This window comes from Watersipora subatra, chromosome 3 (genome assembly GCF_963576615.1).
Source record: "Watersipora subatra chromosome 3, tzWatSuba1.1, whole genome shotgun sequence".
Lineage (NCBI taxonomy): Eukaryota > Metazoa > Bryozoa > Gymnolaemata > Cheilostomatida > Watersiporidae > Watersipora > Watersipora subatra.
In genome coordinates this window covers 48,642,899-48,667,730 of record NC_088710.1, presented here as the reverse complement: position 1 = coordinate 48,667,730, position 24,832 = coordinate 48,642,899, and the positions used below count along the sequence as shown (strand labels likewise).

Sequence of the window (24,832 nt, the reverse complement as noted above, 5' to 3'; positions counted from 1 at the left end):
CTTGCCGCGAACATGCCCAAGCCTGTCCATTCCGGCTATGAATACACCTACATGCGATTAGTTTCGGTACCATAAGAGGGAGAGCTTTGGTGTATCAGCTAACTAGTGAATTATTATTTTGCTTAACTGCAAATATGTGTGGGAGAACATTTTGGTAAGACAATGTTGTTTATAACTTTATAAGCCATATATCCTTGCTGCACTATATTTAAAAGATTGTTTTTCATGGTCTACACCAGGGGTGGTCAATTATTTTTCTCCAGGGGCCAAATGAGAAACGGAAAATATTGTGGAAGGCCGGACCAAGTTTGAAATCTACTCTAGTCATTACTTTTAATTTTACATTGAAAGAAGTAAATTGTATTATTTACAGAAGTTGGTAAAAGTATGTGTTATAGTTAGACAATGAGAGAGTGAGGTTTTTTTATACTACAACAAATTTATTGATTTAATTAATATATTCAGTGAAAAACAAAGGTAAGTTTACCACATTCTGACTGTTTTTCTTTCACATAACCTTAAAGCTTTGTATTTAACATAACTTTCTAGTAAGATATCACAACAATGTAACATAATTCACAACATTGTTACCAAACTGCCAAACAGTGCAGAAAAAACATGTTTCAGCATTTTTTTTGTTTAGTGAGAGAAATCTAGCCTATTTTGAGCTTTAAAAAGAGCATCAATGTCAGGTTGAATGTTTGAAGTGGAGATGTGAAGTACATCTGACAGATGGTCATCAGTAAGGGAGGACCTGTGCTTAGATTTGGTAAACTTCATTACTGAGAATGAATGCTTGCTCGCATGTATAGGTACATCCAAAAAGAACCAACATTTTCTGAGCATGTTTCTTCATGTTTGGAAAATTTTCCTCCCTGAGAGATGAATAGAACTCCAGCAGTGATGCTGACTTAAAGTGCTTTGCCAATACTGTATCTGACTGCAAGTCTATGAGTTCCAGCTGAACATCAGTGGGCGCATTATCCACATCGCATGCAAAGGGAACGGAAATCAGGTGCATTTCATCCTCAATGTTTTTAAAATCTTCAAACCGTCTTGAAAACTCACTGTACAGGTCTCCTAACATCGATGAATACTTACAGAGGTGACTGGCTGAGGGTTTGACTTCTTTAAGGGTTTGCGTGTGATTGAGAATTTTGTTCTCTAGCTGATTAGAAAGAAACTGCAACTTTCTCATGAAAACCTTGACCTGGTTATGCATTTCATGGACAAAAAGGCCCTTGCCTTGCAGTTTAGTGTTTAGTTCGTTCCACAGTGCAGTCACATCAACAGCAAATGCTAAATCTGCAATCCAATCTACATCTAAGAGCTCAGGGATGTTTTTGCCTTTAATCTCACAAAACTCTTGAATCTCTGCTTTTAGGTCCCAAAACCTTTTTAACACTTTGCCCAAGCTGAACCATCTGACAGCTGTATGGTACCTGATGTCACCATGTTTGTTATCATGCTCTTCTAAAATTGCAACAAATTGCCTGTGATTTAATGCTCGTGCCCTGATAAAGTTAACTGTCTTAGTTACAACATCAATAACATGGTTAAGTTTCAGCACTGACTTACACAATGCATGCTGATGAATAATACAATGAATGAACACTAATTTATGCTCTGGGTTAAGTTCAGTCACTTGATCTTGCATTCGTTTCAAAAGTCCTACATTTTTCCCGGTCAGATTTGGACAACCATCAGTAGTGACTTCTACCAGTTTGTCCCAATTTAGTTCAAGCTTGTCCATGCATGCGTTTACCTCCTTGAACAAATCACACCCCGTGGTTGTTCCTTTTATGGATCTCACTGCTGCAAGTTCTTCTGTAATCTTGAAATCCTGTGTTATTCCTCGGAGAAACACAAGTAACTGCACCGTGTCGCGGACGTCACAACTCTCATCTAAAGCCAAAGAAAAAAGTCAAAACTTTCTGCTCCATTTTTTAGCTGAAATCTGAGATTCTCCGCGATGTCCTCCACCCTTCTGGTCACCGTTCGCCTGGACAGTGGAACCTCAAATGCTTCTTTTTTGTCAGGACATATTAGCGCTGCAGAGTCCACCAAGCATTCTTTCACAAACTCTCCCTCAGAAAAAGGCTTACAGTTTTTAGCGATTTTATGCGATATCACAAAGCTGGTCTTGGTTGCTGCATCCCGGGCTTCATGTAGCTTGGTAAAATAGCCTTGTTGTTTTTCTAGCTTTGCAAGCAAATCTTCGGACAACCGAGCTTTTTCAGCCTCAGTCAAATGTCCGTATTTTTCTGCATGTTTTGTCTCGTAATGCCGACTCACGTTGTACTCCTTAAACACGGCAACCTGCTCACTACAAAGTAAACACACGGGTTTACCACCGTCTTCTGTAAATAAATATTTAGCTGTCCAGATTTTCTTGAAACCACGGCCTTCATCATCCACCTTTCTTTTTTTGACGTGTGCAGACATTTTAAGGTTATTATTATAATAAAATGCTGCTAATCGCATGCACTCGGACTGCTTCACTACCTGAACATGGACACCGTACGTCCGCCGGAAACGGGTCTTAAAGTGAAAGCAGTATTGTTTTACTGTACGCATTATGCACAATTTTGAAAGTTGTTAGTCAGTAATCTTTTATTTTGCTGATAACAAAATAACAATTTTGAAAGTAGGTTTCATTTTCCTAACTCTTTGAACCCTGGCCGTTCTTGTTAAAGTGTGTCAGCAACACTGGAAAATTTGTCCAACGATCCGATGTTGTTAAACTGTTATTAAATATATCTAAATGTGCTCATAATACAACGATATTAGATAAAACACTAGTGAAAAAATCGGGCAACCCACTGCAAATATCATCAATCTGCAAAAAACAGTATTAAAAAATTATTTGTACAGAAACTTTAAAAATTTGTATGATTTTAAAAACTGGTAAAATTTTTTACAGTAGTATGATAGTATCATATCCATCGAACCCATGTTCATCATCATTTCATGACTCAAAATATACTGAAAAATTACCGTTAGTATCCTAAACTTCTTCAATTGCATCACAATCATTTATGACTTACTAATGAACGAGTCGTATCGGTTTTTTCTAATAACGTTTGTTATTATAACAAAGGAAGTAAATAAAGAAATTTGAATAATGTTACAAATGGAGTTGAAATTTTAGGCCAAGGATATTGTGCAAGAATTAATTTGATTGGTTTACGCTGTTACTTAGAAACAGCTTTTGTAAATAGAGCCATGTGAATGCCGGTATTCTGGCCGTTAGGTTTCTGACGCACTACGCAATGCCAGAATACCAGCCGTTATGGCTCAAAGTTTTAAGTTCAAGAAACCTTCGCGGGCTGGTCAGAATGGGCTTGCGATGGTCATGGTCATTGATTTTGGCTGTTGGCGTATTCTTTTTGGTTATCAAGTGAGATTAGTCGTCAAGATTATATTTTTATTTAGTAAAAAGAAGTTTAGTTTGATAGACAAAGTTATGCTTAAAGTAAGCAAATTCCTTATATTGGTATTATTTGTTTCATATCACCCCTCACTAGCCCGCCATAAACATATAAAATTAATGTAGTCTAAAATCATTTTCTCTCTCTTTGAAATATTTTTAGTTGGCAAACCTGCTGTATGACTGGAGTAACGAGCATCATTATTTGAGCCAATGGTACAATATAAAAGAATAATGATAAGTATTAGTTTGAGCTTTTAAAGTGAAACCTATGGTTTGATATATGAATGTAGGCCTACGCAAAAACTGAATGTATCGAGTCATGCAAAGCCATATTCTATTGGAGAGAAGTAGCATCACTATCAATTAAACACTTTTGTGCATGTTCCTGCAGTTTATTTTTAATTATAATGCATTTTTAGCAATAATATAAAGTATTCGTTTTGGTAGAAAGAGTCAACCTATCTGGTTGAAATTAAATGTTATCCAGTTAGAGAAGTTTCGGTTTGAATCAACTCACTGTTTTCTAATTATGTACCACAAAGTATGAACTGCTTAAAGCACATCAATTATATCAGTACTTTTATCATATATTTCAGTACATCAGAGTCTTGGCTTTCGAATGAGCCTATATTCAATACACAAAGAATAATAGAACTATGATAAACAGGGTGTCAAAAGTATGTCCTGCAATAAAAAAACACTAGGTTGTCGTTCCACGATGTGATGTCATAATTAGCATTTAGCCTTAGGTCATCGATCCCTTTCCCTGCAATTGAGGCTGCGCTTCTCTGTGATAATCGGTGCTCTTAAATCCAGAGAGCGCTAATAATAAACTAGGATTCTAGATAATCAACAATGCCCAAGAATCATGCTAACGCCCGACCAATACAAACACATGCTCTGGGTTAATAGATTTCGGGTGATTGTTAGAGTTTGCCTATTTCATCCTTAGTTGTAGTAGTATTATCTGAAGAATTCGTATGGCTTTTCATGTTGCTTTCTAAATATGATTATCCTTCAATAGATATACTGTCGTTGATAAAGGTAATGAACTCACATTGATTAAATTGTGACCTGCAGTGGCGCGGCCCTAGGACTATATGTAAATTACACTCTCGCGATATGTGTAATTTACAATGCTTGAAATTAATTAGCCTCAGTCGTGCCCCTCAACATCACAATAAAAAGCGAGAGCTAGTGCATAATATCATTGGGAAAACATAGTATGGTGCTTGGAATCTGAGCTATTTATCATAGAAATAATCTGTCCATGGAGAGCTAATGACACTGATTCCTTTGTCATCTTCATTGGTTCTCTGGAGTTGTCCTACCTTCACCTGCCACTAGTATCATTATCGTAGTTGATAAATACAAGCGGTAAGCGATAAAAATAAGCGGTAAAAGCGCACAACACTGAATATGAAAATTTTGACATCATAATTTTTGAGCCTATACCATTGAACATTTCTGTGGTAGAACTCAGGGGAAATCCTATAAACACCAACCAATGTCTGTCTCACCATGTCAAACATTAGCTCATTTGAACGCCAAGATATTGAAGAACCTGAATAAGCTGAAACAGTACTGATATAATTGAAGTGCTTTAAGAAGGTTGTTGTGTCTTTAGTTACTAGCTCTCTGCCACTTATTTCTCTTCTCATCAACATTAGGCAAGTTTATTTGGACTGAGTTGACCATTTTTAGCGCTTAGCTGATTATTCATATTTATGGTCATGTTTCCTAATGATGCTGTTAATTCTCCTTTCATTTGGCTGACTAATCTTATCTTAACTTGAATCGGAAATCAGTAAACCATTTTATTTATTAATATTTATAGTGTGTATTACCGCTTACCTCTTCCTGTTCTCTCACTGTCATTTCTCCTTCCTGTCATTGGAAGAGAGCAGCCATGGCATAGTGGTCTAGAATGCCTGACTTGCAATCAATGGGATGGGATGCAACTCTTAAAAAAGGCTACTGGTGGTCACTAAAATAACATCCAACCTTAATTTGCTTCCTGCAACTGGGCTTGTCTTTAGTCATCAAGGTTCCCTTGTCACTGGACCCAGACATGTCCAGCCATGATCACAGAGACATTGTTTGGCTCTTTAAAACATGCACAGCCTCTGAAGACATCAAACTCAGTCTTCAAGGAATTGGGTCATAGTCGTGCTGTCATTGTGATTGTCAAAGAGGTTGAGTCCACATCTTGTCTTAATTATAATCTTACACATATTGAGAATTTTAGGTAGTATCGAACTCTGCACAGTCTGCTGAAACCACTTTAACAATGAAACCACTTCGTAACAACTTTCGGTCCTCAGTCAAGCTTGGTGTAAATTGTACACATGATAATTCTTGTAAAAGTATGTCTTATGGCCTTGTATTGAGTCTAAATGACCTACGAGTGCGCCATCATTGACAGCAAACATTTTGTTTCATTTCTCAAGTTGAAGACTATAATAATTCTTGTCATGGCTCATGCTTATAGCAGAACAAGCAGTTAACAATTTTTGATTATAGATCTTGCTTTTATAGATACTAGTACCCTGGCAGTCTAGTGTGCTGTGAGAGATCATCAGGCGTGGCAATAAAATAAAGAGAATAAGTATGTGCACAATAATTCTAATACCTAAAAGGTAAATGATTGGTGCAAGTGGTAATGAGCCGGGCAGTAAAGCTCATTCTCATGGGTTCAAATCCGGCGCAAAGCGACCTTTTATTCCAAACTCCAATAGTGACTGCAGACATGGCTCTTATTATAGTAAAGCTTTATTTATGTGACGATATTTACAGTTGTATTTTTGCATCGCAATTTTATGGAGGGCCTGTATTTTAGCGCCATTGATCCACGATGCATCCAGAAGTCTTGTGAGTTTACAGATCCTACCACCGGAGAACAAGTACGCCCTCAGTGGTGTGATGCGCCCACTGACGACGTTTACACTCCTTCATATAATATTGGACCAACCCGATTTACGTAAGACAACTTTCCCATGCTCACAAGTTCAATTACACTCCAACATAATTTGGTATATCGATTAAATTAATCAAAATATACTTTAAGGAACAATTGAAATTTGGTTGTTTGAACACATTTTGCGGTTTACCTTAACGTTGTAAACATGACAATATAAATGTCTTTAATTAACTCTATATGTTCATCAACGAACTGTTCTAAAATTCATGTCTGTTTTGGTGCCTTTGTATGATATCTAAGTCAACTTTGATGAAATATCTTGTTTATAAGGCTTTCAAGCATTGAGTGGATAACTTTATGTGCAAAACTTGCTTTTGTGGTCAAACTCAAATACCGTAAAACCTCTATTTGAACACCTTTATTTGAATGTCACCTTTAATAAAATGTCACTATAGAAGAAGGATTGAAAAATACAGTGCCACTCTTTAATTGAATGCCACTCCTATTTGTCCACCACTTTGACATTTTTTGATCTTTTCATACCCATAGCAGAAAGTGATCAGTAGAAAGGTGTTCGCAAAATACTACTAATTATTAATAATGACTCGGCTACAGCAATAACAATTAACTTTTCGTTGTTGCTGTAGCGGTTGCCATGGTTTTCATGACACAGTACCTGAAAAAATCGATTATCACAAACATCAGAACTACACTCTGATTTGAAGTCACTAAGGTTTATATCATATCCATTGTTTTCGGATTTATCCATAATATTGTTTACAATCTGACCTGAAGACTTTAATGCATTTTTGACAAATGATGAGAATGTTCTTTACAATTAAAAATGTTATGTCTGCTTTCTAACTCTAAAGCCTTACAGTATCTTTAAAACTTTGAAAGCGACATCATCGAAATACTTAATAATCGCACCACAGTAATATTTTATAATCAAAGTAGTTCTTTGTTTAACTCGGTCTGATACTTTGACATATATGAAGAACAGTTTAATTGTAGTAGCGGAGAGCGTAAAATATAGACGAAATTAGAATGGCTTTGCCTGTAAAATGGTTAACTATTTATCTTCCCAAAATTCTGACAAGGTAAACAAAAAATACGGCGCCACCTTTTATTTGAACGCCACTATAAGGGAAGGGTTAAAAAATAGAGCACAAAGAAGTTCAAATAGAGGTTTTACGGTATGTTAATTATTTGGTTTTCTCTTTTGAATCAACCATCTATAGTAACGATGGCACATGTTGCGGACTCACTTTCTTAAGAAAAACCGTTGTCTTTTCTTGATGTTTTATAATCTTTAGTAGGTCTGCATGATTGATGAAGCTCTTTAAAAAAATTTATTTCATTATTTTCATTTAGTACATAATGTGCTTTATAATATTGCTCAGTGAAATCAACATTTAAAATTAAGCATGGCTTCCTAAAAGCCTTGTAACGGATCCAAATCTGTGTGTAATTTTAAGGATAACATTTTCATAGAATCTTTGTCAGTTTTAAACCAAATGTAATAGTGATCAGGCTTTATTTTGATATCGCTCGAAAATCCTATTAATAACTTATTTATTGAAAGATGGCATTTAAATTGCAAAGCTATCGGACAATAATATAATAATAATATAATAATGATAATATTGGACAATAATTGGACAGTAATCAGAAATTAATTCTAATTACATACGTTTGATCTGTATGTATTCACAAAGAGTTCACAAGAATGTTCAAGGCAGTGTTCAAGAGTTATTTCACTTGTTCTAGTTGTGTTGAGACAATATTCATATATGTTGCATTGTCATTTATTTCCATCTTATTTCCACATTCTATAAGTTTCCTATAAAGTTCAGATAATTATTCCTTTCCTATCAGGTTCTGTGGCCACATTTGACGGTGAGGATAAATAAAATTATCCTCCGGGCTAATTATGCTACCCCTGCAGCAGACCAGAGGTGCCAGTGTGTCTGGACCTGTTACTGCCAGCTGGATTACATCTCTGTACTGCCAAGAGAGGGCTATAGTAACGCAAAAGCTAATCTTCCTTAATACCTTTTGCATGTAGTTTTATGGAATTGGCCAAATCAATACTAAAGCTAGGGATAAAACCTTAACCATAAGACAGTCATTGTCAAATCGGTCATTGTCAAATCGGTCATTGTCAAATCGGTCATTGTCAAATCGGTCATTGTCAAATCGGTCATTGTCAAATCGGTCATTGTCAAATCGGTCATTGTCAAATCGGTCATTGTCAAATCGGTCATTGTCAAATCAGTCATTGTCAAATCAGTCATTTTCAAATCGACAGACTAAAAAGATAAGGTTCAGAATTTTGCTCAACTTTTGTTGAACCCTCTAAATCCAGCTTGAACCTTGAGGATTAAGCCTTGTGATTACCGCGTACTTCATCAAAGTTTGGGTATTATGGGACTACTCTTGGAGATCTTTCTGTTGAGCGTATAGGAAACATTCTGGTTGTTCTTGTAGACCTGTGTTGATGTCTGGCCAGCACTGCGCAGCTGACAAAGTTCAACAGAGAGTTATACAACCAATGCGTTGGGGATTGATACCGCAATGGCACAAAGGAGATAGATCGTCTTTCAAAGCTATGCACAATAACTGCAGAGGGGAAACTATAGTCTCAAAACCAATATTCTCGGTTCCTTTTAAGAAAGGGAGGCGATGCGTTGTTGTTGCTCAAGGGTAAACTTTTACAACCTTTAGATTTGTTGCCAGTTTAGTGACTGCTTTTATTAAGTCTCTAATCATTCAATTATTTCACAAGAGTACGCTTTGCAAAATATTTTTGGTTGTATCTATATAGCTTAGCTATCGTGAAAGGTGAAGATGTTTTCTCTACTAGCTTCTGGTGTGTGGAATAGCCAAAAAATGTGTTTTTCTTCTTAAGGTTTTACGAATGGAAAACAGAAAAGGGCAAGAAGATCCCGTATTTGTTCTCAGCCAGACCTCAAGGTTTGCTAATATCTCTATTACCTTGAATTCTTTTAATGTTTTTTCACTAACATAAAGCCATCTAACGTGCAAAAACAAGTTTGATTAACTCTTAAGGTATTTCATTGACCCTTTCATGATCAATTTGACCCTTGCAAGGTCTTTTATTTTGCTTATAGATAGCTTCTTTTTACAAAAGTTTGCTTGTTATTGTATATGGAGTGAAAAGATTGATGGTAATTCGGAGAAAAAGTTATCATGAACAAAATCATTAAGTTCATCAGCAGAATGTTATATCAAACTTTATGAGTGAATTTGGCTTGATGAATCATAAGTGAAGGTATCCATGCCGATGTCTTGTTTATAATAAAAGTGTAAAAATTATTTCTGGAACTTTATGATGTAACAACTTATTTGTATTTCGATGTATGACTAATCTGAATTTAAATTTGCTTCTTTTTTACATGATGATTCATTCGAGGGCGGTCAGCTTTCCGTTTTCATCAGTTTATTTTAGAATATATGAGTTTGAAGTGTTTTCATCAGTTTATTTTAGAATATATGAATTTGAACACAAATAAAAGTAATAAATTTTCAGTTGTAGTTTTTTGTAATATGTAAGTTTGAGTTGAAAAAATTTAAATAGATTATCTTTATACTTTATACTTTGCTAACTTTTGAAATACTGCAACCGATTTCACAAAATGTATAAACATTTTTGCTCCCAAACTTTCTTAAAAGTATACCAAAGGGGAATTCCCTTTATGCAGGTGCTCATTTCCTAAATGCCTTGTTTTACATTGCATGTTCAAAGTCACTGCCATATAAAACGCCTTAAGATAGGAACTGCGCATGTTTTTAGATATCAAACCCATCGACCTTAAAAAGGTTAAAGATGAAAATCTGGAAGCCAAAGTTAGCATCAAGGATGCTGCGACTGAATCTGCTGACCCTTCAAAGGCCAGTCTAATTTTCATGGCAGGAATTTTTGATGTGTGGAAGGAGAGCGAGGTAAGACAGGGGTATAAGAGAGATGACATCAGGAATGGTTTTATATTTGCTAGCACTCTGGCAGCTGAGTGCCATTAGAGATCATGTGTACAAAGAATTAGTACATGAATAATAATTCAAAATTTATTGGAAGGTGAAGGTATAGCGCAGGTGATAGCGTGCCAGACAGTGATGCTGAATGCCTGTGTTCAAATCCTGTAAGATGTAACCTTTCTCTCACCACTAAATGTTAATCCTGATGGACACAGCTCTTATTATAGTAAAGATTAGGATTGGATCAGCTAGTTGGGTTCCAGAGCCGTATAGTTCCACAGAGTCCCGTGACCAAAAGCCGGAAACAAAAACGCTTTATTCCAAACAAACCCGATCGACATACTGATCTCTAATGGAATATTCTTACCTTGCTCTCAACATCTCACTCTTTTGCATTTACTTTATTTTCTTACAAAAATCATTTGTCGTTTCTTGTAGAAAAATTTGTCTCCTTTTAAATGGTGTATAATACAATAATCAATTTCAGAGCGACTGCCAATGGGAGTAATTTTTGTTGGTTTGTGTTGCGGCATCTCCATTATAACTTATATAAAACGATAGTGGGCACGGCCAATTTGTTTGGAGCCGTGCGAGCTCCGATATACGCATCCGTTAGCAGCGAAACTCTGTGAAATTATACAGGTCTGTACTGTCAGAGTCATACAGCTTTAAAAAGTCTTGCGACCAAAACCGGAAACAAAAACGTCCGATTCCAAACAAACCCGATCGACATACTGATCTCTAATGGAATATTCATACCTCGCTGTCAATACCTCACTTTTTTGCATTTACTTTACGTTTTTACAAAAACGTTATTAGCTGCTTTGTGTAGGAAATTTTGTTTTCTTTCAAATGGTTCATAATACAACAATCAGTTTTAAAGTGACTGCTAATGGGAGTAGTTTTTGTTGATTAATGTTGCGGCTTCTCCATTATAACTTATATAAAAATAGTAGGCGTGGCCTGTTTGTTTGGAATCGAGCGAGCTCCCGTATACGCTTCTGTTGGTCGCGGGACTCTGTGAAACTATACGACACTGGTTGGGTTCCATTTGAAACCAATTAAACTGAGCTAAGCTTTCTTTGAGTGCTTCATTACCTATTATAGTCCAATCGGAGGTACTTAAGTCTTCTCTAGCTGAATTGGTTACGGGCAGCAGCCGATGATGCGTGTTTGACTGACTACTTACCAAAAATAATGTTTCCATGTTTTCTTAAATCAATTTCAGAACCGAACTTAGTCCAAATTGTTTGACAAATCAGACATTTTTTGTGGTCAACCAAGCATTGTTACGTAGTGGAAGACGAGTCATTTTCCATCCTTCCATGTACAAAAATGCTCATATCACGTCACAACTTTTATTATGTGTAAAAACCTTACTATTGGAACATCGTTTCAAAAATCACTTGGTGATAGATAGCATTTTGTCCAAATATTTCATTATTTGTATGCTATAAAGTTCTGGTGGTTTATGGTTGTTGAGTAAGTAGGTGTCAAGGTGTTATACAAATTACTATGCGAGTCTGCAACGGCAATAGTACGGAGTGTAATATTGGCACGGTGTCATAACTTGTTTGGCTTTACAGTCCTATTAACCTGACATACCTTCTAAGGTACTAAGGTCGCTGCTTCCATCTAGTTTCGAGTTTTTTTAGCAAGCCTCGTCCTTGTAGTTTGGTGGAAGGCATGTGTGAGTGTGACAAGCAACTCAGTATCACTAACTTCTTTAATTTACACAAATCTTTAATTAGGGTTGTTGTTGATTACGGTTTCATTTCTTACAGAGTTCTCCACTCTATTCCTATTCCATTCTCACTACAAATGCCACAGGCGCTGTCAGTGATGTGCATCATCGCATGCCCGTAAGACTTTTTTATTTCTGCTGTCTATCTGTAGTGGTGTAATAATTAGCATAGTGCTGTCACTATATCGATTTACAATCAAACTTGGACTTTCCATATCCAGGTTTTTGGATGTACAGCATGAAATTTGAGCAACGTTTGGAGTAATTTCCACTGTACAATGTCCAAAGTTTTTCGATGTTTAGTTAGAGAGTGTAAAAAGTCTGATAGGAATTATAAATAAAGTTTTTACAAATATTAAACATATAAGTTATATTAACTTACACTATATTTAATGTAAGTTAAAGTATATACACCTAGCATTTGTATCACTCACTTTACCACTGAACCTACACAGAGACCCCACTTACATTCAAGTGTCGCTAAAATGAAGTAAAACACTTTCTGTGGATTATTACATTATTAGCTCATTTTTTAAATAATATTTTGGTTTGTAAATTTTGTTCTTTGATATAATGTGTTGTAATGTTATATGTAATGACCTAAAATATTTATACTGCTACTTTATCTCTGGAAAAAATGATACAAAATATATAAAAACACCCGCTTCATCGTCTGATGGTTTTGATGTACCAAACAGATACAAGAATGGATGAATTTTGTTTGTCAAGGTTTTACACTGTTATTATCCGAGTTGACTATACTATGGCAGCACAAGACAACTCCAATTATGCTTTGCAGGTCCTTCTGGAATCTGATAAAGATATAGAGAGATGGCTGAACTATGAGGACTATCCATCTACAGAGGTGTGTGTGCTTTGTGGAATTGCATTGCCAGGCAACTTGCTACCGCAAGTTCTTAAACTTTACAATCGTTCAATGTTTCGGAGTTGTCCTACGTTTTCAAATCATCTAGGACATAAACAACGAATATGTAAATAGAAAATCAGGAGTTGCATTCACTTCATTTACGATAATCATCGGCAATGCATCTGCTGTGATGAAGCAGTTACAGGTGATTGGTCATTGCCAGTAACAGGGGTGTTTTATTGGTTACACTTCTCTTGTTTAGTTTTCTCTGTATCTTCCGGGTCAGGGGTGTTTCAAGGAATTTGTAAACGGTTTATGTGGAATCGCCGACACAGTTTCAAGTGTGAAACAACACAACTTACCTTGTACAGCTTTAACTAATAAAACTTTATGTTTTAGATGTTAAATAATGTTACTTTTAATTGTGAAATGTTATTGTGTTAATGGTGGAGTTTTTTCCTTATCTCTGGTTCTTGGTATCGTTTTTCCTTACACTCAAAGTGTTGTGACCGTATCGGCTGTATGTGTTACCAGGTAATGGACCTGATTGGTCCTAAAGATCTCCTCACAAGCCACCAAGTGACTGATAAGGTGAATAATGTCAGGTATCAGGAGCCAGACTGTCCACTTCCTGTTTCCAAGGATGAGTAAGTCAAACATTCACTATGTTTCCATGATGCGCAGTACTGCGATGCAGCCCCCTCCGAATTCGAGGAGATTATACGTTTACATGCTGCGCAGTAGTTTTCAGCAAATTAGCCAGAGAAGAGAAATTGTATAAATCGAATAGCTTGATGGAGAAATAGAATCGATCATGGATACCGAACGTCAGAAACAGTCTTTTTATGCTTCTGTCGTCATTATAATTTTATTTACATTACAAATTCACAAGGTTTTACAAACCTTAACACAATTTTTACAAAGTAATATATTTTTAATAAATACTTTAAGTAATATTTTATTTAAACGTTACTTTAGGACTTAGAAAAGTGCTGGCATCGATAACAAAGTCTAGGAAAGTAATCACCTCATCATCCTTGTGGGTGCAGACCATAATTAAATTTAAGTGAAAGAAGATCGGAAGAATAGAAAAAAACAAGATTAGCGGAACAACTTTTGTACTAGTTTATGGCTCTCGATGAATCTGCCTCCACAGCAAGAGAGCTATGCGCAGCCACTGCGCAATTGCTGTTTTCTTGCTGCGAATTTGCATTGGCTTCGCACTGATCAATGCGCAGTGATTTCAGTGCGAAGACGCGGTTTCCATGATTCGGAGAGAGCGCAACTCCGAAGTACTGCACATTATGGAAACAGTGATTGACAATACAGTTGCTTTATTCACCACTTGTTATTTTTCTTTATTTATTTAAAGAATGTGAAATTTGAAACGGTATCAAGTTATCAGTATTGGTAAATAAGCATCATACACTTTAAATTAACTTGCCATATAGCTGGGCAACATATACCCTACAGGATGAATTTATTCGCGGAGTTAAATTTCGCGAAAATTGCTATTTCATGCATATTCGCGGATTAATTCATTTGCAGCTGAACACTGTCACTTTCTATGAAGAGTTAACTCTATTGCATCTAGCAATAGAGTTAACCCTACGCATGCGCACATTGCGTGTTTCGGTTTCTATTTAGCTTACAACTACAGGTCGATCGTGCTGAGCTATAAATTTTTTGCTGCGTTCAGAGGTTTTCACGAATATTCATAGATTTGGAGGCCTTTGATGAACCAACAACTTGTGGTAAGTAATGAGTTTTTTTTCAAAACCATTTACTAAATTAGTTGAATTTTACTTTAGTTTTTTGGTAAAACGTAATATTTATTTTTTCCATCCCTACCGCCTCGTTATTTGTTTTTGTGTGAGAGAGAGAATTTTCATCATACACGGAGGCACCATGACTGCAAGGGTGGTACATGTCATTCTTAGAAGATCACCAATCATTCAGAGAGGTCTTGAAATTAGGTAGAAGTGATCGCAGCCGCTAACGAGAAGAATATATCTGTTTTAAAAAAGGAACAAAAACGCCTTTATGAGCACAAATTTTTGGCCAACTGGCAGAACTTTGCAATAGCAAGCCACGAGGAGAGTTCTGAGGATAACTTCCTTACCAGCCATGTAGTAGCGAGAGAATCGCCTTTAACATCTACCCAAGACAGTGACAACGATATTACCAAAATAACTAGTCAGAGAGCACCATTACACGCTAGTATTCACTTTAATTACCAGTTTAATTTTATTGCTAGACAACCGCCATATGGACTAAACTGTTTATATTTACTCCATTCATCGTTTGTAAAATATTATTTGTATGTGAAATATTTTATTTGTACGCTCAAGTTTGTAATAAATTATAATATATTTATATATGAAATGAAATATATAATATAATCAGGTTTGCTGCAGCGATATCAAGGAGTTGTTGTTGATGAAGGGGTCTAGGCTGACTGGTTGCTTCTCTGCCAATATTCCTGCCTTGATGAATATTACTACTTGTCTCTAATTTTCGTAATCGGAATAGGTTGTATTTCATTTTCCATCTGCAGTAAACACAAAAACGAAGAAGTGTTAAGGAAGTACAAAAACAATAGCTGAAGTATTTAATGAAAGCGATCAGTTTTTAAACAAAAGATATAACTAACGCAGTTAATTATGGAAAAACGTATCTGCACTGCAAATCAAATACATACCATAATGTCCAGATCAGAATCATGATCATCCTCAACTTTGGTATTAGAGATTGATGAAGTTGATTTAAATGTAAAAAGAGTGGGTGAGATTTTTGCGATGACGAAGCCATGCCGAATAACTTGTGAAAACCTTGAATAATTTTGTAAAGTTTGATGCAATGGCAATAAAGCTCGAAGCCCCGGCGATGATTTTAAAGAAGTTTTGGAACACAGCTACGTTTAATACTTCTGCCTAGTGCTGGGACGATATTACGATATTTCGGTATACCGTCGATACCACTTTCTGATACCGACCGTACCGAGTGCTTTCTGCCCATATCGGACACCGTCGATATTTCACTATATCGTCGATATTTTCATTATATAGTATCAGTCTTCGCTTACAGAGTCCAATAGAATATAATTCTGATGAATGGCATTCAATTTAATATAATACCATGGGGAATAATTGTAGATCGATACCCGATTTGATACCCGATTCTTCAGAGCATTATACAGGTACCTGGAGTCATTAGGGAGTTGTTATCCCATGACAGCTTAGTCTGGTAGGTAAGACAACTCCGAATAGCATTTTCGAGATATCGGTTGGCTACGCCATCATATCGTACCGAAACGAATGTTTAATATCGTCCCAGCACTACTTCTGCCTAGCGGCTATTTTTGCGATGACGCCATTCTGCATATCTTGTGACAACCATGAATAATTTAGCAATGGGGTTTACTCAAAGCCCCAGCAATGATTTTAAAAAGGTTTTGGAACTCAACTATGTTTAGTATTTATGCCTGGCGGCTAGTTTTTAATTTTGAGGCGATAGTTATTCTCTCTTGTGATTAAAAATAGAACTAATTTTTCGTGTAATTCAATAATTCGCGGAATTGACTGTTCGCGAAATCGCGAATTTTTATAACCATCGAATATTTTCATCCTGTAGGGTATATGTTGTGGAAATATTACAACTCAGTGTCGCCACTCACGATTCAGTGTGCTAAAATTGTGTCATCATTTGCTTTCCCTTCATGCCTATATGTAATCATATGTTACATTTATGCATTCCTACTTATATGTAAGTGTATGCAGTTCTATTCACTTTTACATGATATGCATTTCCTTTAGATGTACATGGGCATATATGCATTTTTTGCGCTCTCACATATCTCAATTTCTCTCTTATCATTTATATTTATGTATTGCTATAAGGATGCATTCTTGTACGCGCACATGCTATTACACAAACGCACGTGTCACCTGATACAGCGTGATGTATTGATTTTAACATAACGTCTGCTGCAACAACAAATAGTTTTGGTTTTGCGTGACACCATTAAAGTGCTGCGGTAATCATACGTATAAACTTCTGCACCGAATTACAACTAAAATAGATATAAAACTCACTTGAAACCTTAATAATTAAATCGTTAAAATGTCTCTCTTTCTAACAATACAGAGCGTTTGAACCATTATTTGAACAGTAGTTTATTAAGGAAAGATGCATAGCCTTCATAAATAATTCAGCGTACTTGGTTGCCAAGAAATTTAAAAAGCTAGTGTTTTACTAAAATAGCTTGAACTTAGTCAAATTAAGTTTGAGATAGTTGCAAACATCGTAATTGCTCTATTAAAAGTCAATTTTTGAGTTACAATGGGCTATTTATCCGATTTAAAGAAAATATTTACGTTTTTTGAAATTTTTAAAACATGCAATTTGTTGTTGCATTAACTATTTTAATGTAAAGGCTACGTGATCCCAACAAACTAGGAGAGTGAATCTCAACAATTCCTAACTGTGATCATTGTTTTATATACATAAAAACTTCAAACATGCTGGAAAGTTCGCCGCTCCGCATGTGGTCAACATCATCGGTACTTGCAGATCCAAACCCTTAAAAAAAGGGGACATTCGAAATTTCTTCAGCAAAACGGAAAGCACAAAAAGAAAATCAGAACTGCCAGAAGATCCGACCATTAAGAAGGAGAAGATATGAATCTTAGGGCGACTTGAATTTTGCAAGGTTTGTGCACATCGGACCATGAATTATGCTGCCAACTAGTCCTTGTCAGCAGGCAGTGTCCCATCGACTGGTTATAGTCTAACAGCGGTGAATATATTTTGAACATGCTGTTGACATTTAAAATATTCACTTATGTCTCTGTCTATATATATATATATTCTTGTCAATATTTGTATTTCTTAAATTTCCAATTATTGTTTACTAAGCTTCTTTGTAGTATATCATCTAAACTCTGACAATACAAGAGTATTGGTTAATAATTAATGCCAAGTCTTGACCAGTTATATGCATTCAAATAACCTTTTATTGGATATTTGTCACACTTCAAGTATCCCTCCGTCAGCTATGCTTACTCCGCTCCATCTATATCAGCTGGAAGAAATGTTTTGCGAAAGTCGATTTAGAATTGGGATCTGGGTTCTGCTGGCCTTATCTGGTGAGTTGTATCTCGGTTGTCTTTTATTTAAAATTCAACACATTTACTAAATTGGGTTTACATTTTTTGTGTTGTTAATCATTAACTTACTCAAAATTTTATTAGAAAATATCGGTGTTTTTCTATTATTTGCGATTATTTTGTTGTTTGAGGTGGTCTGACTGCCAAAAGTTTTCAAGGTTAAGGTACACAAAACTTGAAATGAAAACTGAAAACGCTCAGAAGAAAACTACAGTAGGCGCTATAGGAGCCACTGTATGTGGCAAAATGACGTCATAAGTTACGCTATTGCCTGTCTCTCTCATTATTGATATCGGCGATTGCGTTTAAGTTGCAGCATTACATGTCTCATTCTGTCAGTCTCTTTGTCGAAGTGCAACTATAACCGTCATAATCGCGCTTCCGCTTGAATCTGAGCATTTCAGGAAAGGTTCTCATTCAAACTTTTATATCTCTAGACTGGGTTGGTCTACAAAGACAAAAATTAAGGCAAATTGAAGCTTGATATCTTAGCTTTAATAATCATATTTTGATCGGTTGCATCACTTCAATTGTGTAAGTTCATCTTTAAAGGTTGACTTGCAACAAAATTCACATTACAATTATTTGGTATCAAAAGATTCACCATGTCTTACTCTGTTGTGTTGTAAGTGCAAAATATGTGGAAATGTGATTACAAACTCTTGAAAGCTCAAAAACGAAAAGCCGCCATAGATTGGAATCTCTTTATTTCGATAACGTAACCACGAAATTTGGTTATCGTCTTGTCACGTATGTTCTCACGTGAATTGAAAGGCCAATACAAAGCTCAATATAAAACTTATCGTAGCACTAGTTTATGACAAACACTTCGGGTTTTACCGAAGACCCCGTATCAAATATAGATGCTCGCCACTTTACAGTTTTGTTTCGGCCTGGTCTAATCGGCAAGTCGTAATCTGATCATGTGACCCAATACTTTGCAAATCATTTCTGCAGCACTTTTCGATTATCACAAGTGACCAACAGGCTCGTCATGATTATCAGATAATGATATGTACTCCTTCAAGCTAAGGCTAAAAAATTAAACGAATTTTTACGGTAAGTTTATAAGATATCACTGCTAAAAGTGACAGCATTACGATGATGATAAAACAGACGCGTAAGAACAATAGACATAGTTTTATATAATGTGTGAAGTATATTTGTGAAAATATTTCGACGAATAAGGTTGCAAGGAAGTGTAAACAGAAACCATCTCTCACAACTACATCACATTTGAGCCGTTTTGGAAAGAGAATCCAAACTACCGCGGTCTCGTGTGGCTGCGATTTTCTGTTCGTTTTTTAGCTTTTAAGAGCTTGTAATCACCTTTCCACATATTTTGCACCTACAACACAACAGAGTAAGACATGGTGAATCTTTTCATATCAAATAACTGTAATGTTAATTTTGTTGCAAGTCAACCTTTAAGGTCTCTTGCATACGGTATGATCTAAATCAATCATCGTATTGCAGATATTTTATTTGTGATCACCTGCATCTGTTTAATTTAACTTTTATTAATGCAAACGTTCCCAAAGAAGGTGATTGCTCATCATGAATGGTCGTGAAATAATAGTTTTGTAATATATAATACATAATGTATTATATAATACATAATGATGGATGGAAAAGTTTGTATCAGCTTGAAATCCGCTAGAAATTCATCAAATATGCTGAAGTGAGAGCCAGTAAGAGCTATTTTTATTTGTCAAGTTCGTTGCTGATCACACAATTCAAAACCAATAGCCTTTTGCTAATATTTTTTGCTTTTTAATTTTGTTAAATAAGATTTATTTTTCAACGCGCTTGTACAATAATGTGATAAAAATTGTTCGAACAGTCAAACACCTACGTTTTCATTATTATTCAAAAGTGAGACCTCTAAACATAAGGCACTCGAATAATTCACTTCAGAGGTGCTTGTGGTCCGCGTAGTCTCGTGGTGGAGCATTTTCAATGTTGGGACAAGGGTCGATTCTCTTTCTAGGAAATAATTTTTAGCCCTTTGTTCGAGTATATATAATTTAGTTAAACACTGATAACACTGAAACAATTTGATAATTTTGAAGCACATGCATTTGCGAATGAGTGCGGAGATGATGTATTATCAATGCTATCTGGCGCTACATCTATCTCATCTGGTCTTGCTGGTACCATGGCTGTTGGTGAACAGCAACTACCGATGTGGGTGAATGGGTCTCTCTACAACACTTCTCACAATCAAGTACTGGAAGTGGCTGTTGGCGCGGACATAATTTTGCTGATGAACCAATCAGGTGAGTTTCAACACTTCTACAACTGCCCAATTTTGTTAGTAATAGTAATAGTACTGGAATGCTAGCTACCATGATGTACAGCATATCAAGCATCCTATAGAACTCTTGAATAGAAATCTTATTTTTGTAATTTTTTGCTGCTGTTATATGAAATAGACAGACAACTTTGCAGTGAATGGCAGATTCGTTCAAATATAAATTGCATATTAATTGCATTTTAGTACAAGGAAAGTTTTAATGACTGTTTCCTGTTGAACATTCAGAGTCCTTGTACAGGTTACTGGTGAAACCTTCAAACCTTGTTTTTCTCTGGTGATTCGTACATAATATGCTTCCGAGTACTTAGCTCAGGGGCTAAATAAATAGCATTAACATTGCATAACATCTGAGGGAGCCAGATATTGATCGAGTTGTTTTGCCTCTTCCGCTCATTAACTTATTTGTGAAACAAGCTGACCAAAAGCATGTCACATTTTTATTCCCCTGCATTGATGTCAAAAGGAGGACTGCAATACGTACTTTTATGCCTTCTGTAAGAAAGGTCCAGTGCCGAAGCTGGTGTCTTTCACCTATTATATCAACTAGTTGTCGTAACTTGGTGTATGGTTTGCTTATATCCATTGCTGTCAGAGGTTCTGAGGAAGTTGAAAGGTAGAAGAGACATTGCATTGTAAAGTAATTTATTTGGATTAACAAGTTTGTCGCATTTTGGGGAGTTGTCATGTCAGTATGTCAGGGGAAAAAAATTAATGTTTATATATTTAAAATGCTCAATTAAGATAACTCCATTATTAAATTACACTTTGTGCGTGTCTGTGCATGTGTGCGTGCGCCTGTGTGTGTGCGCATGTGTGCGTGTGCGCGCGCCTGTGTGTGTGCGCGTGTGTGTGTGTATGTTAGTCCACATAATCGCTATGCGCTTCCACAGTTTTTGGCCAATTTTTTTCCAAATTTCACCCGCTAATGCTCTGTGTCACCTTTTGCCTCACTCAAATTATTCGGTTTCAAAACTCAATCTGGTTTCTGAGACCTCCTAAACACTAACCAGACGGATATCTCATTGCAAATGAAAGATATGGTGGGCTTATTGCTAGTCACAAATAGTTTTGATTGATTCTTTCAAAGCGGAATAATTGTTATGATTTCATATCATAAACAAAAGTCTACTTTGCTCAAAATTAAAAGGCAGAAAACAGAAAATTTGAAACTAACAATATAAATTTAACATTTTTACCATACACTAATAGATACGTTTCCTTAGAATATTCAGAATATAAATGTAGTTAAAGGTGGAACGCAGCAACTCAAGCTCCTCCCTCACTGTTCAAGTCAGAGTAAGTTGTGTGCTTAATACTAGTCTATTTACTCCTCAGATTCCTTTCTTCAGGGAGGATTTAACAGTTAAAAATCTCGGATGAAATGAGCCTTAGTTTCATCTAGGCAGTCAGGCCTCACCAAATATACTCTGGCTGTTTTGTCCAGCTCACCAATTCAATGATTCAATGATGACGCAAGCTCAATTGTGGACAAGCTTAATATTCCCTACTAGTTTTAGCATTATCTCCTCTGTGGCTATTCAGATATTACCTTGCTGTATTTCTATTTGAAATTTGTATAAATTTTCAATGGAAACATTTTTATCGTGTACATGTATTGTTAATTATAGTTACTTCAATCCGTCTGTGAAGACTAGAGAACTGATAAATAGCTCATTTTCCCGCGAAAAATTGACCAATAGCATAGATCTAGTTTCATCCAATAAGGAGGCCATAAAAGCATCTAACTAATCAATCATATCGATCCACTCTTTTAGCCGTGTTATGAAACTTAACATTGCTTGATTGCCATAAAACCTAGACAAATCCATCACTTTGGACCAAACACATGTTATTACAAGAACAAGTTTTAGTACAAGGTTTCGTCCTTGGTTTTATTGAAAATTGAAATGTTGCGAATAATGTACGGTTTCAGTAACCTATATCAACCGTCGTTTTAGCCATTTTTTCTAACAAACAAACGGCACTGGCACCCTTAAGCCTGGTTCCTATATACGCCGCAATCACCGGTGGCAAGATCGCGGGGCTCTCGGCGGGGAAATGGGAACCTATGCGTCGAGTACTGCCGTCAGTTGCCGGCAGTCAATGCAAGAGCTCAGCGCTGTCCAACTTTTGCAAGGAGCCGCAGGTAAAACACTCCCAAAATGCTTTGTACAAGTGAAGGTCAGCACCTTCGAAACAGTACGGCGAGGGCCCATTTTTATGCAAAAATCGGGGATGTAGTTTTATTTGAACATAACTGCCAGAGCCTAGCGCCGCAAGTGTTTTGCTGCCTGAGATTACACCCCCCCCCTGGGATCTCGCAGCCGATATGGAAACCACGCTTAAGGCTAATTATATATATTGTAGAGTTTAGAAATATTGAGTTACCACCCTCCATTTCCTACCAGTCTATGTATATGTACACTTCGGAGAACCTGAGTCTCTGCATTATGAGAGAAGGTGAGTAGCTAATGTACAGAGGCATATCGGTATAAGTTCCATGCCTGCCGACTGTCGGCCATTTGTAATTTGATATGTGCACATTGATATTTGCTGGCACTCACATCTAATCCCGTTTTGTACCACAAAGTCCTAATGCAGACTTGACTAGATCTTCAAACTGCTTCATGACTCAAACTTGTTTGTGTACTGTTATTATATTTTATGTTACATTTTAACATATTGCCATTTAATACGATAGAACATTATTTAACATGATTAAATCTTAACATTTAATAAAACTTGACTTAGTCCTATTTATAACAATACAACGTAATAAAGAATCCTACGATATAGCATAATTTGTGATCTTACAATATAACTGATTAGTACATAAAATAATACGGTACATACAATAAAGGACAATGTTATATACCATATCATAATATAATTTATTATGAAATATAATATAGTATACTATGGTTGAATAAAAGGAAATGTTGTACTAGGGCATAATGGACCATGGTATGATAGACTGCAGTTTATTATACCATGGTGCATTATGCCCATGTGACATAACAAGAAGTATTAAAACACAATGTAATAAATTATCACACATTACAACATAATTTGAAATTATCTTGTAATATGTTGCAGTTACTAAGATTGTTGCATTGTATAACACTTCAGTGAACTGCAATGGGAAACACTTCAGTGAACTGCAATGTGAAACACTTCACTCAACTGCAATGTGAAACACTTCAGTGAACTGCAATGTGAAACACTTCAGTGAACTGCAATGTGAAACACTTCAGTGAACTGCAATGTGAAACACTTCACTCAACTGCAATGTGAAACACTTCAGTGAACTGCAATGTGAAACACTTCAGTGAACTGCAATGTGAAACACTTCAGTGAACTGCAATGTGAAACACTTCAGTAAACTGCAATGTGAAACACTTCAGTAAACTGCAATGTGAAACACTTCAGTGAACTGCAATGTGAAACACTTCAGTAAACTGCAATGGGAACTTTAAAATCTTCTAGCAATGGCTTTGTTCGGAGTATTTATCTTTGCTAGTAGTCAGTACAACATGCAGGTTGTTTAACACTTTGTTTCAGAGTTATCATCTCATATAATGTATTTGGAGTGTCGCCACTAATTTATTCAGGCTCAATAAATATCTATTTCTAAGCAAATATGACGTGTATGAAAAAAATATCATGGTTACATTCAGCATTCGCTAATCAATTTCACATGAGTTATTTAATTGCCCAGAGAATATTGACTTCTGCTATTTTACAATGCAAAGGCTGGTTGTATTTTATAACTCCTTTTGATCTTCATTTTCAAAAATCTAGTTTTAAAATATGATAGATTAGTCATTAAGTGAGGTCAGAGAAAAACATAATCTCTTCATATATGGGCGTGTTCATAAATAGTAATTTGACATTTAGAGTTATTTGATGCCAACTACACACGCACATTTGCTCCCATTATAAAATTCTTTATAATATATGTTGAGGGAGAGGCAATGGTTAGAGATGAAAAAGTATGATTTAAAATAAGCAAATGAAAATGTATGTGATGTGATCATATCTGTACAGATTGTTGTCTTTAACCATTAAAAAAGGAAATGTGTGAAATGTTCAGAACTTAGCCTACACAATCATGCAAAACATTATTTTACAGCTGTTTGGTTTACATATTTGAAATCAGGAGAAAATGAAGATTAATTTAATATATAATTTATCACTCTGACTAGCTAAAGTTATTGCATTGAGCAGAAGTACAGTTGTGTCTGATGCTTTTTAGAAACTTTTAGCTTCTGCCTCGGAGATGAGTTCAACAACTCCTTCGCCTTCAGTTTACTCACAGATAGGGACCTTTATGTCATTGACAGCCAAACTCAGCTGCACTTTGTTCGTTACCTGGCAGAACCA

The 24,832-nt window shown here is 35.9% G+C and overlaps 1 protein-coding gene across 1 annotated transcript; it reads left to right on the top strand.

Moving 5' to 3' along the window:
* The first annotated feature begins 13 nt into the window (after positions 1-13).
* On the top strand, positions 14-17,939 carry LOC137391552 (abasic site processing protein HMCES-like). The gene is made up of 9 exons (XM_068078060.1): positions 14-154; positions 6,273-6,413; positions 8,844-9,059; positions 9,265-9,329; positions 10,171-10,319; positions 12,137-12,214; positions 12,896-12,961; positions 13,499-13,611; positions 17,537-17,939. Exons 1-9 carry the CDS (start codon positions 135-137, stop codon positions 17,646-17,648), a joined length of 960 nt encoding a protein of 319 aa, XP_067934161.1. The 5' UTR covers positions 14-134; the 3' UTR covers positions 17,649-17,939.
* The last annotated feature ends 6,893 nt before the right edge of the window (positions 17,940-24,832 follow it).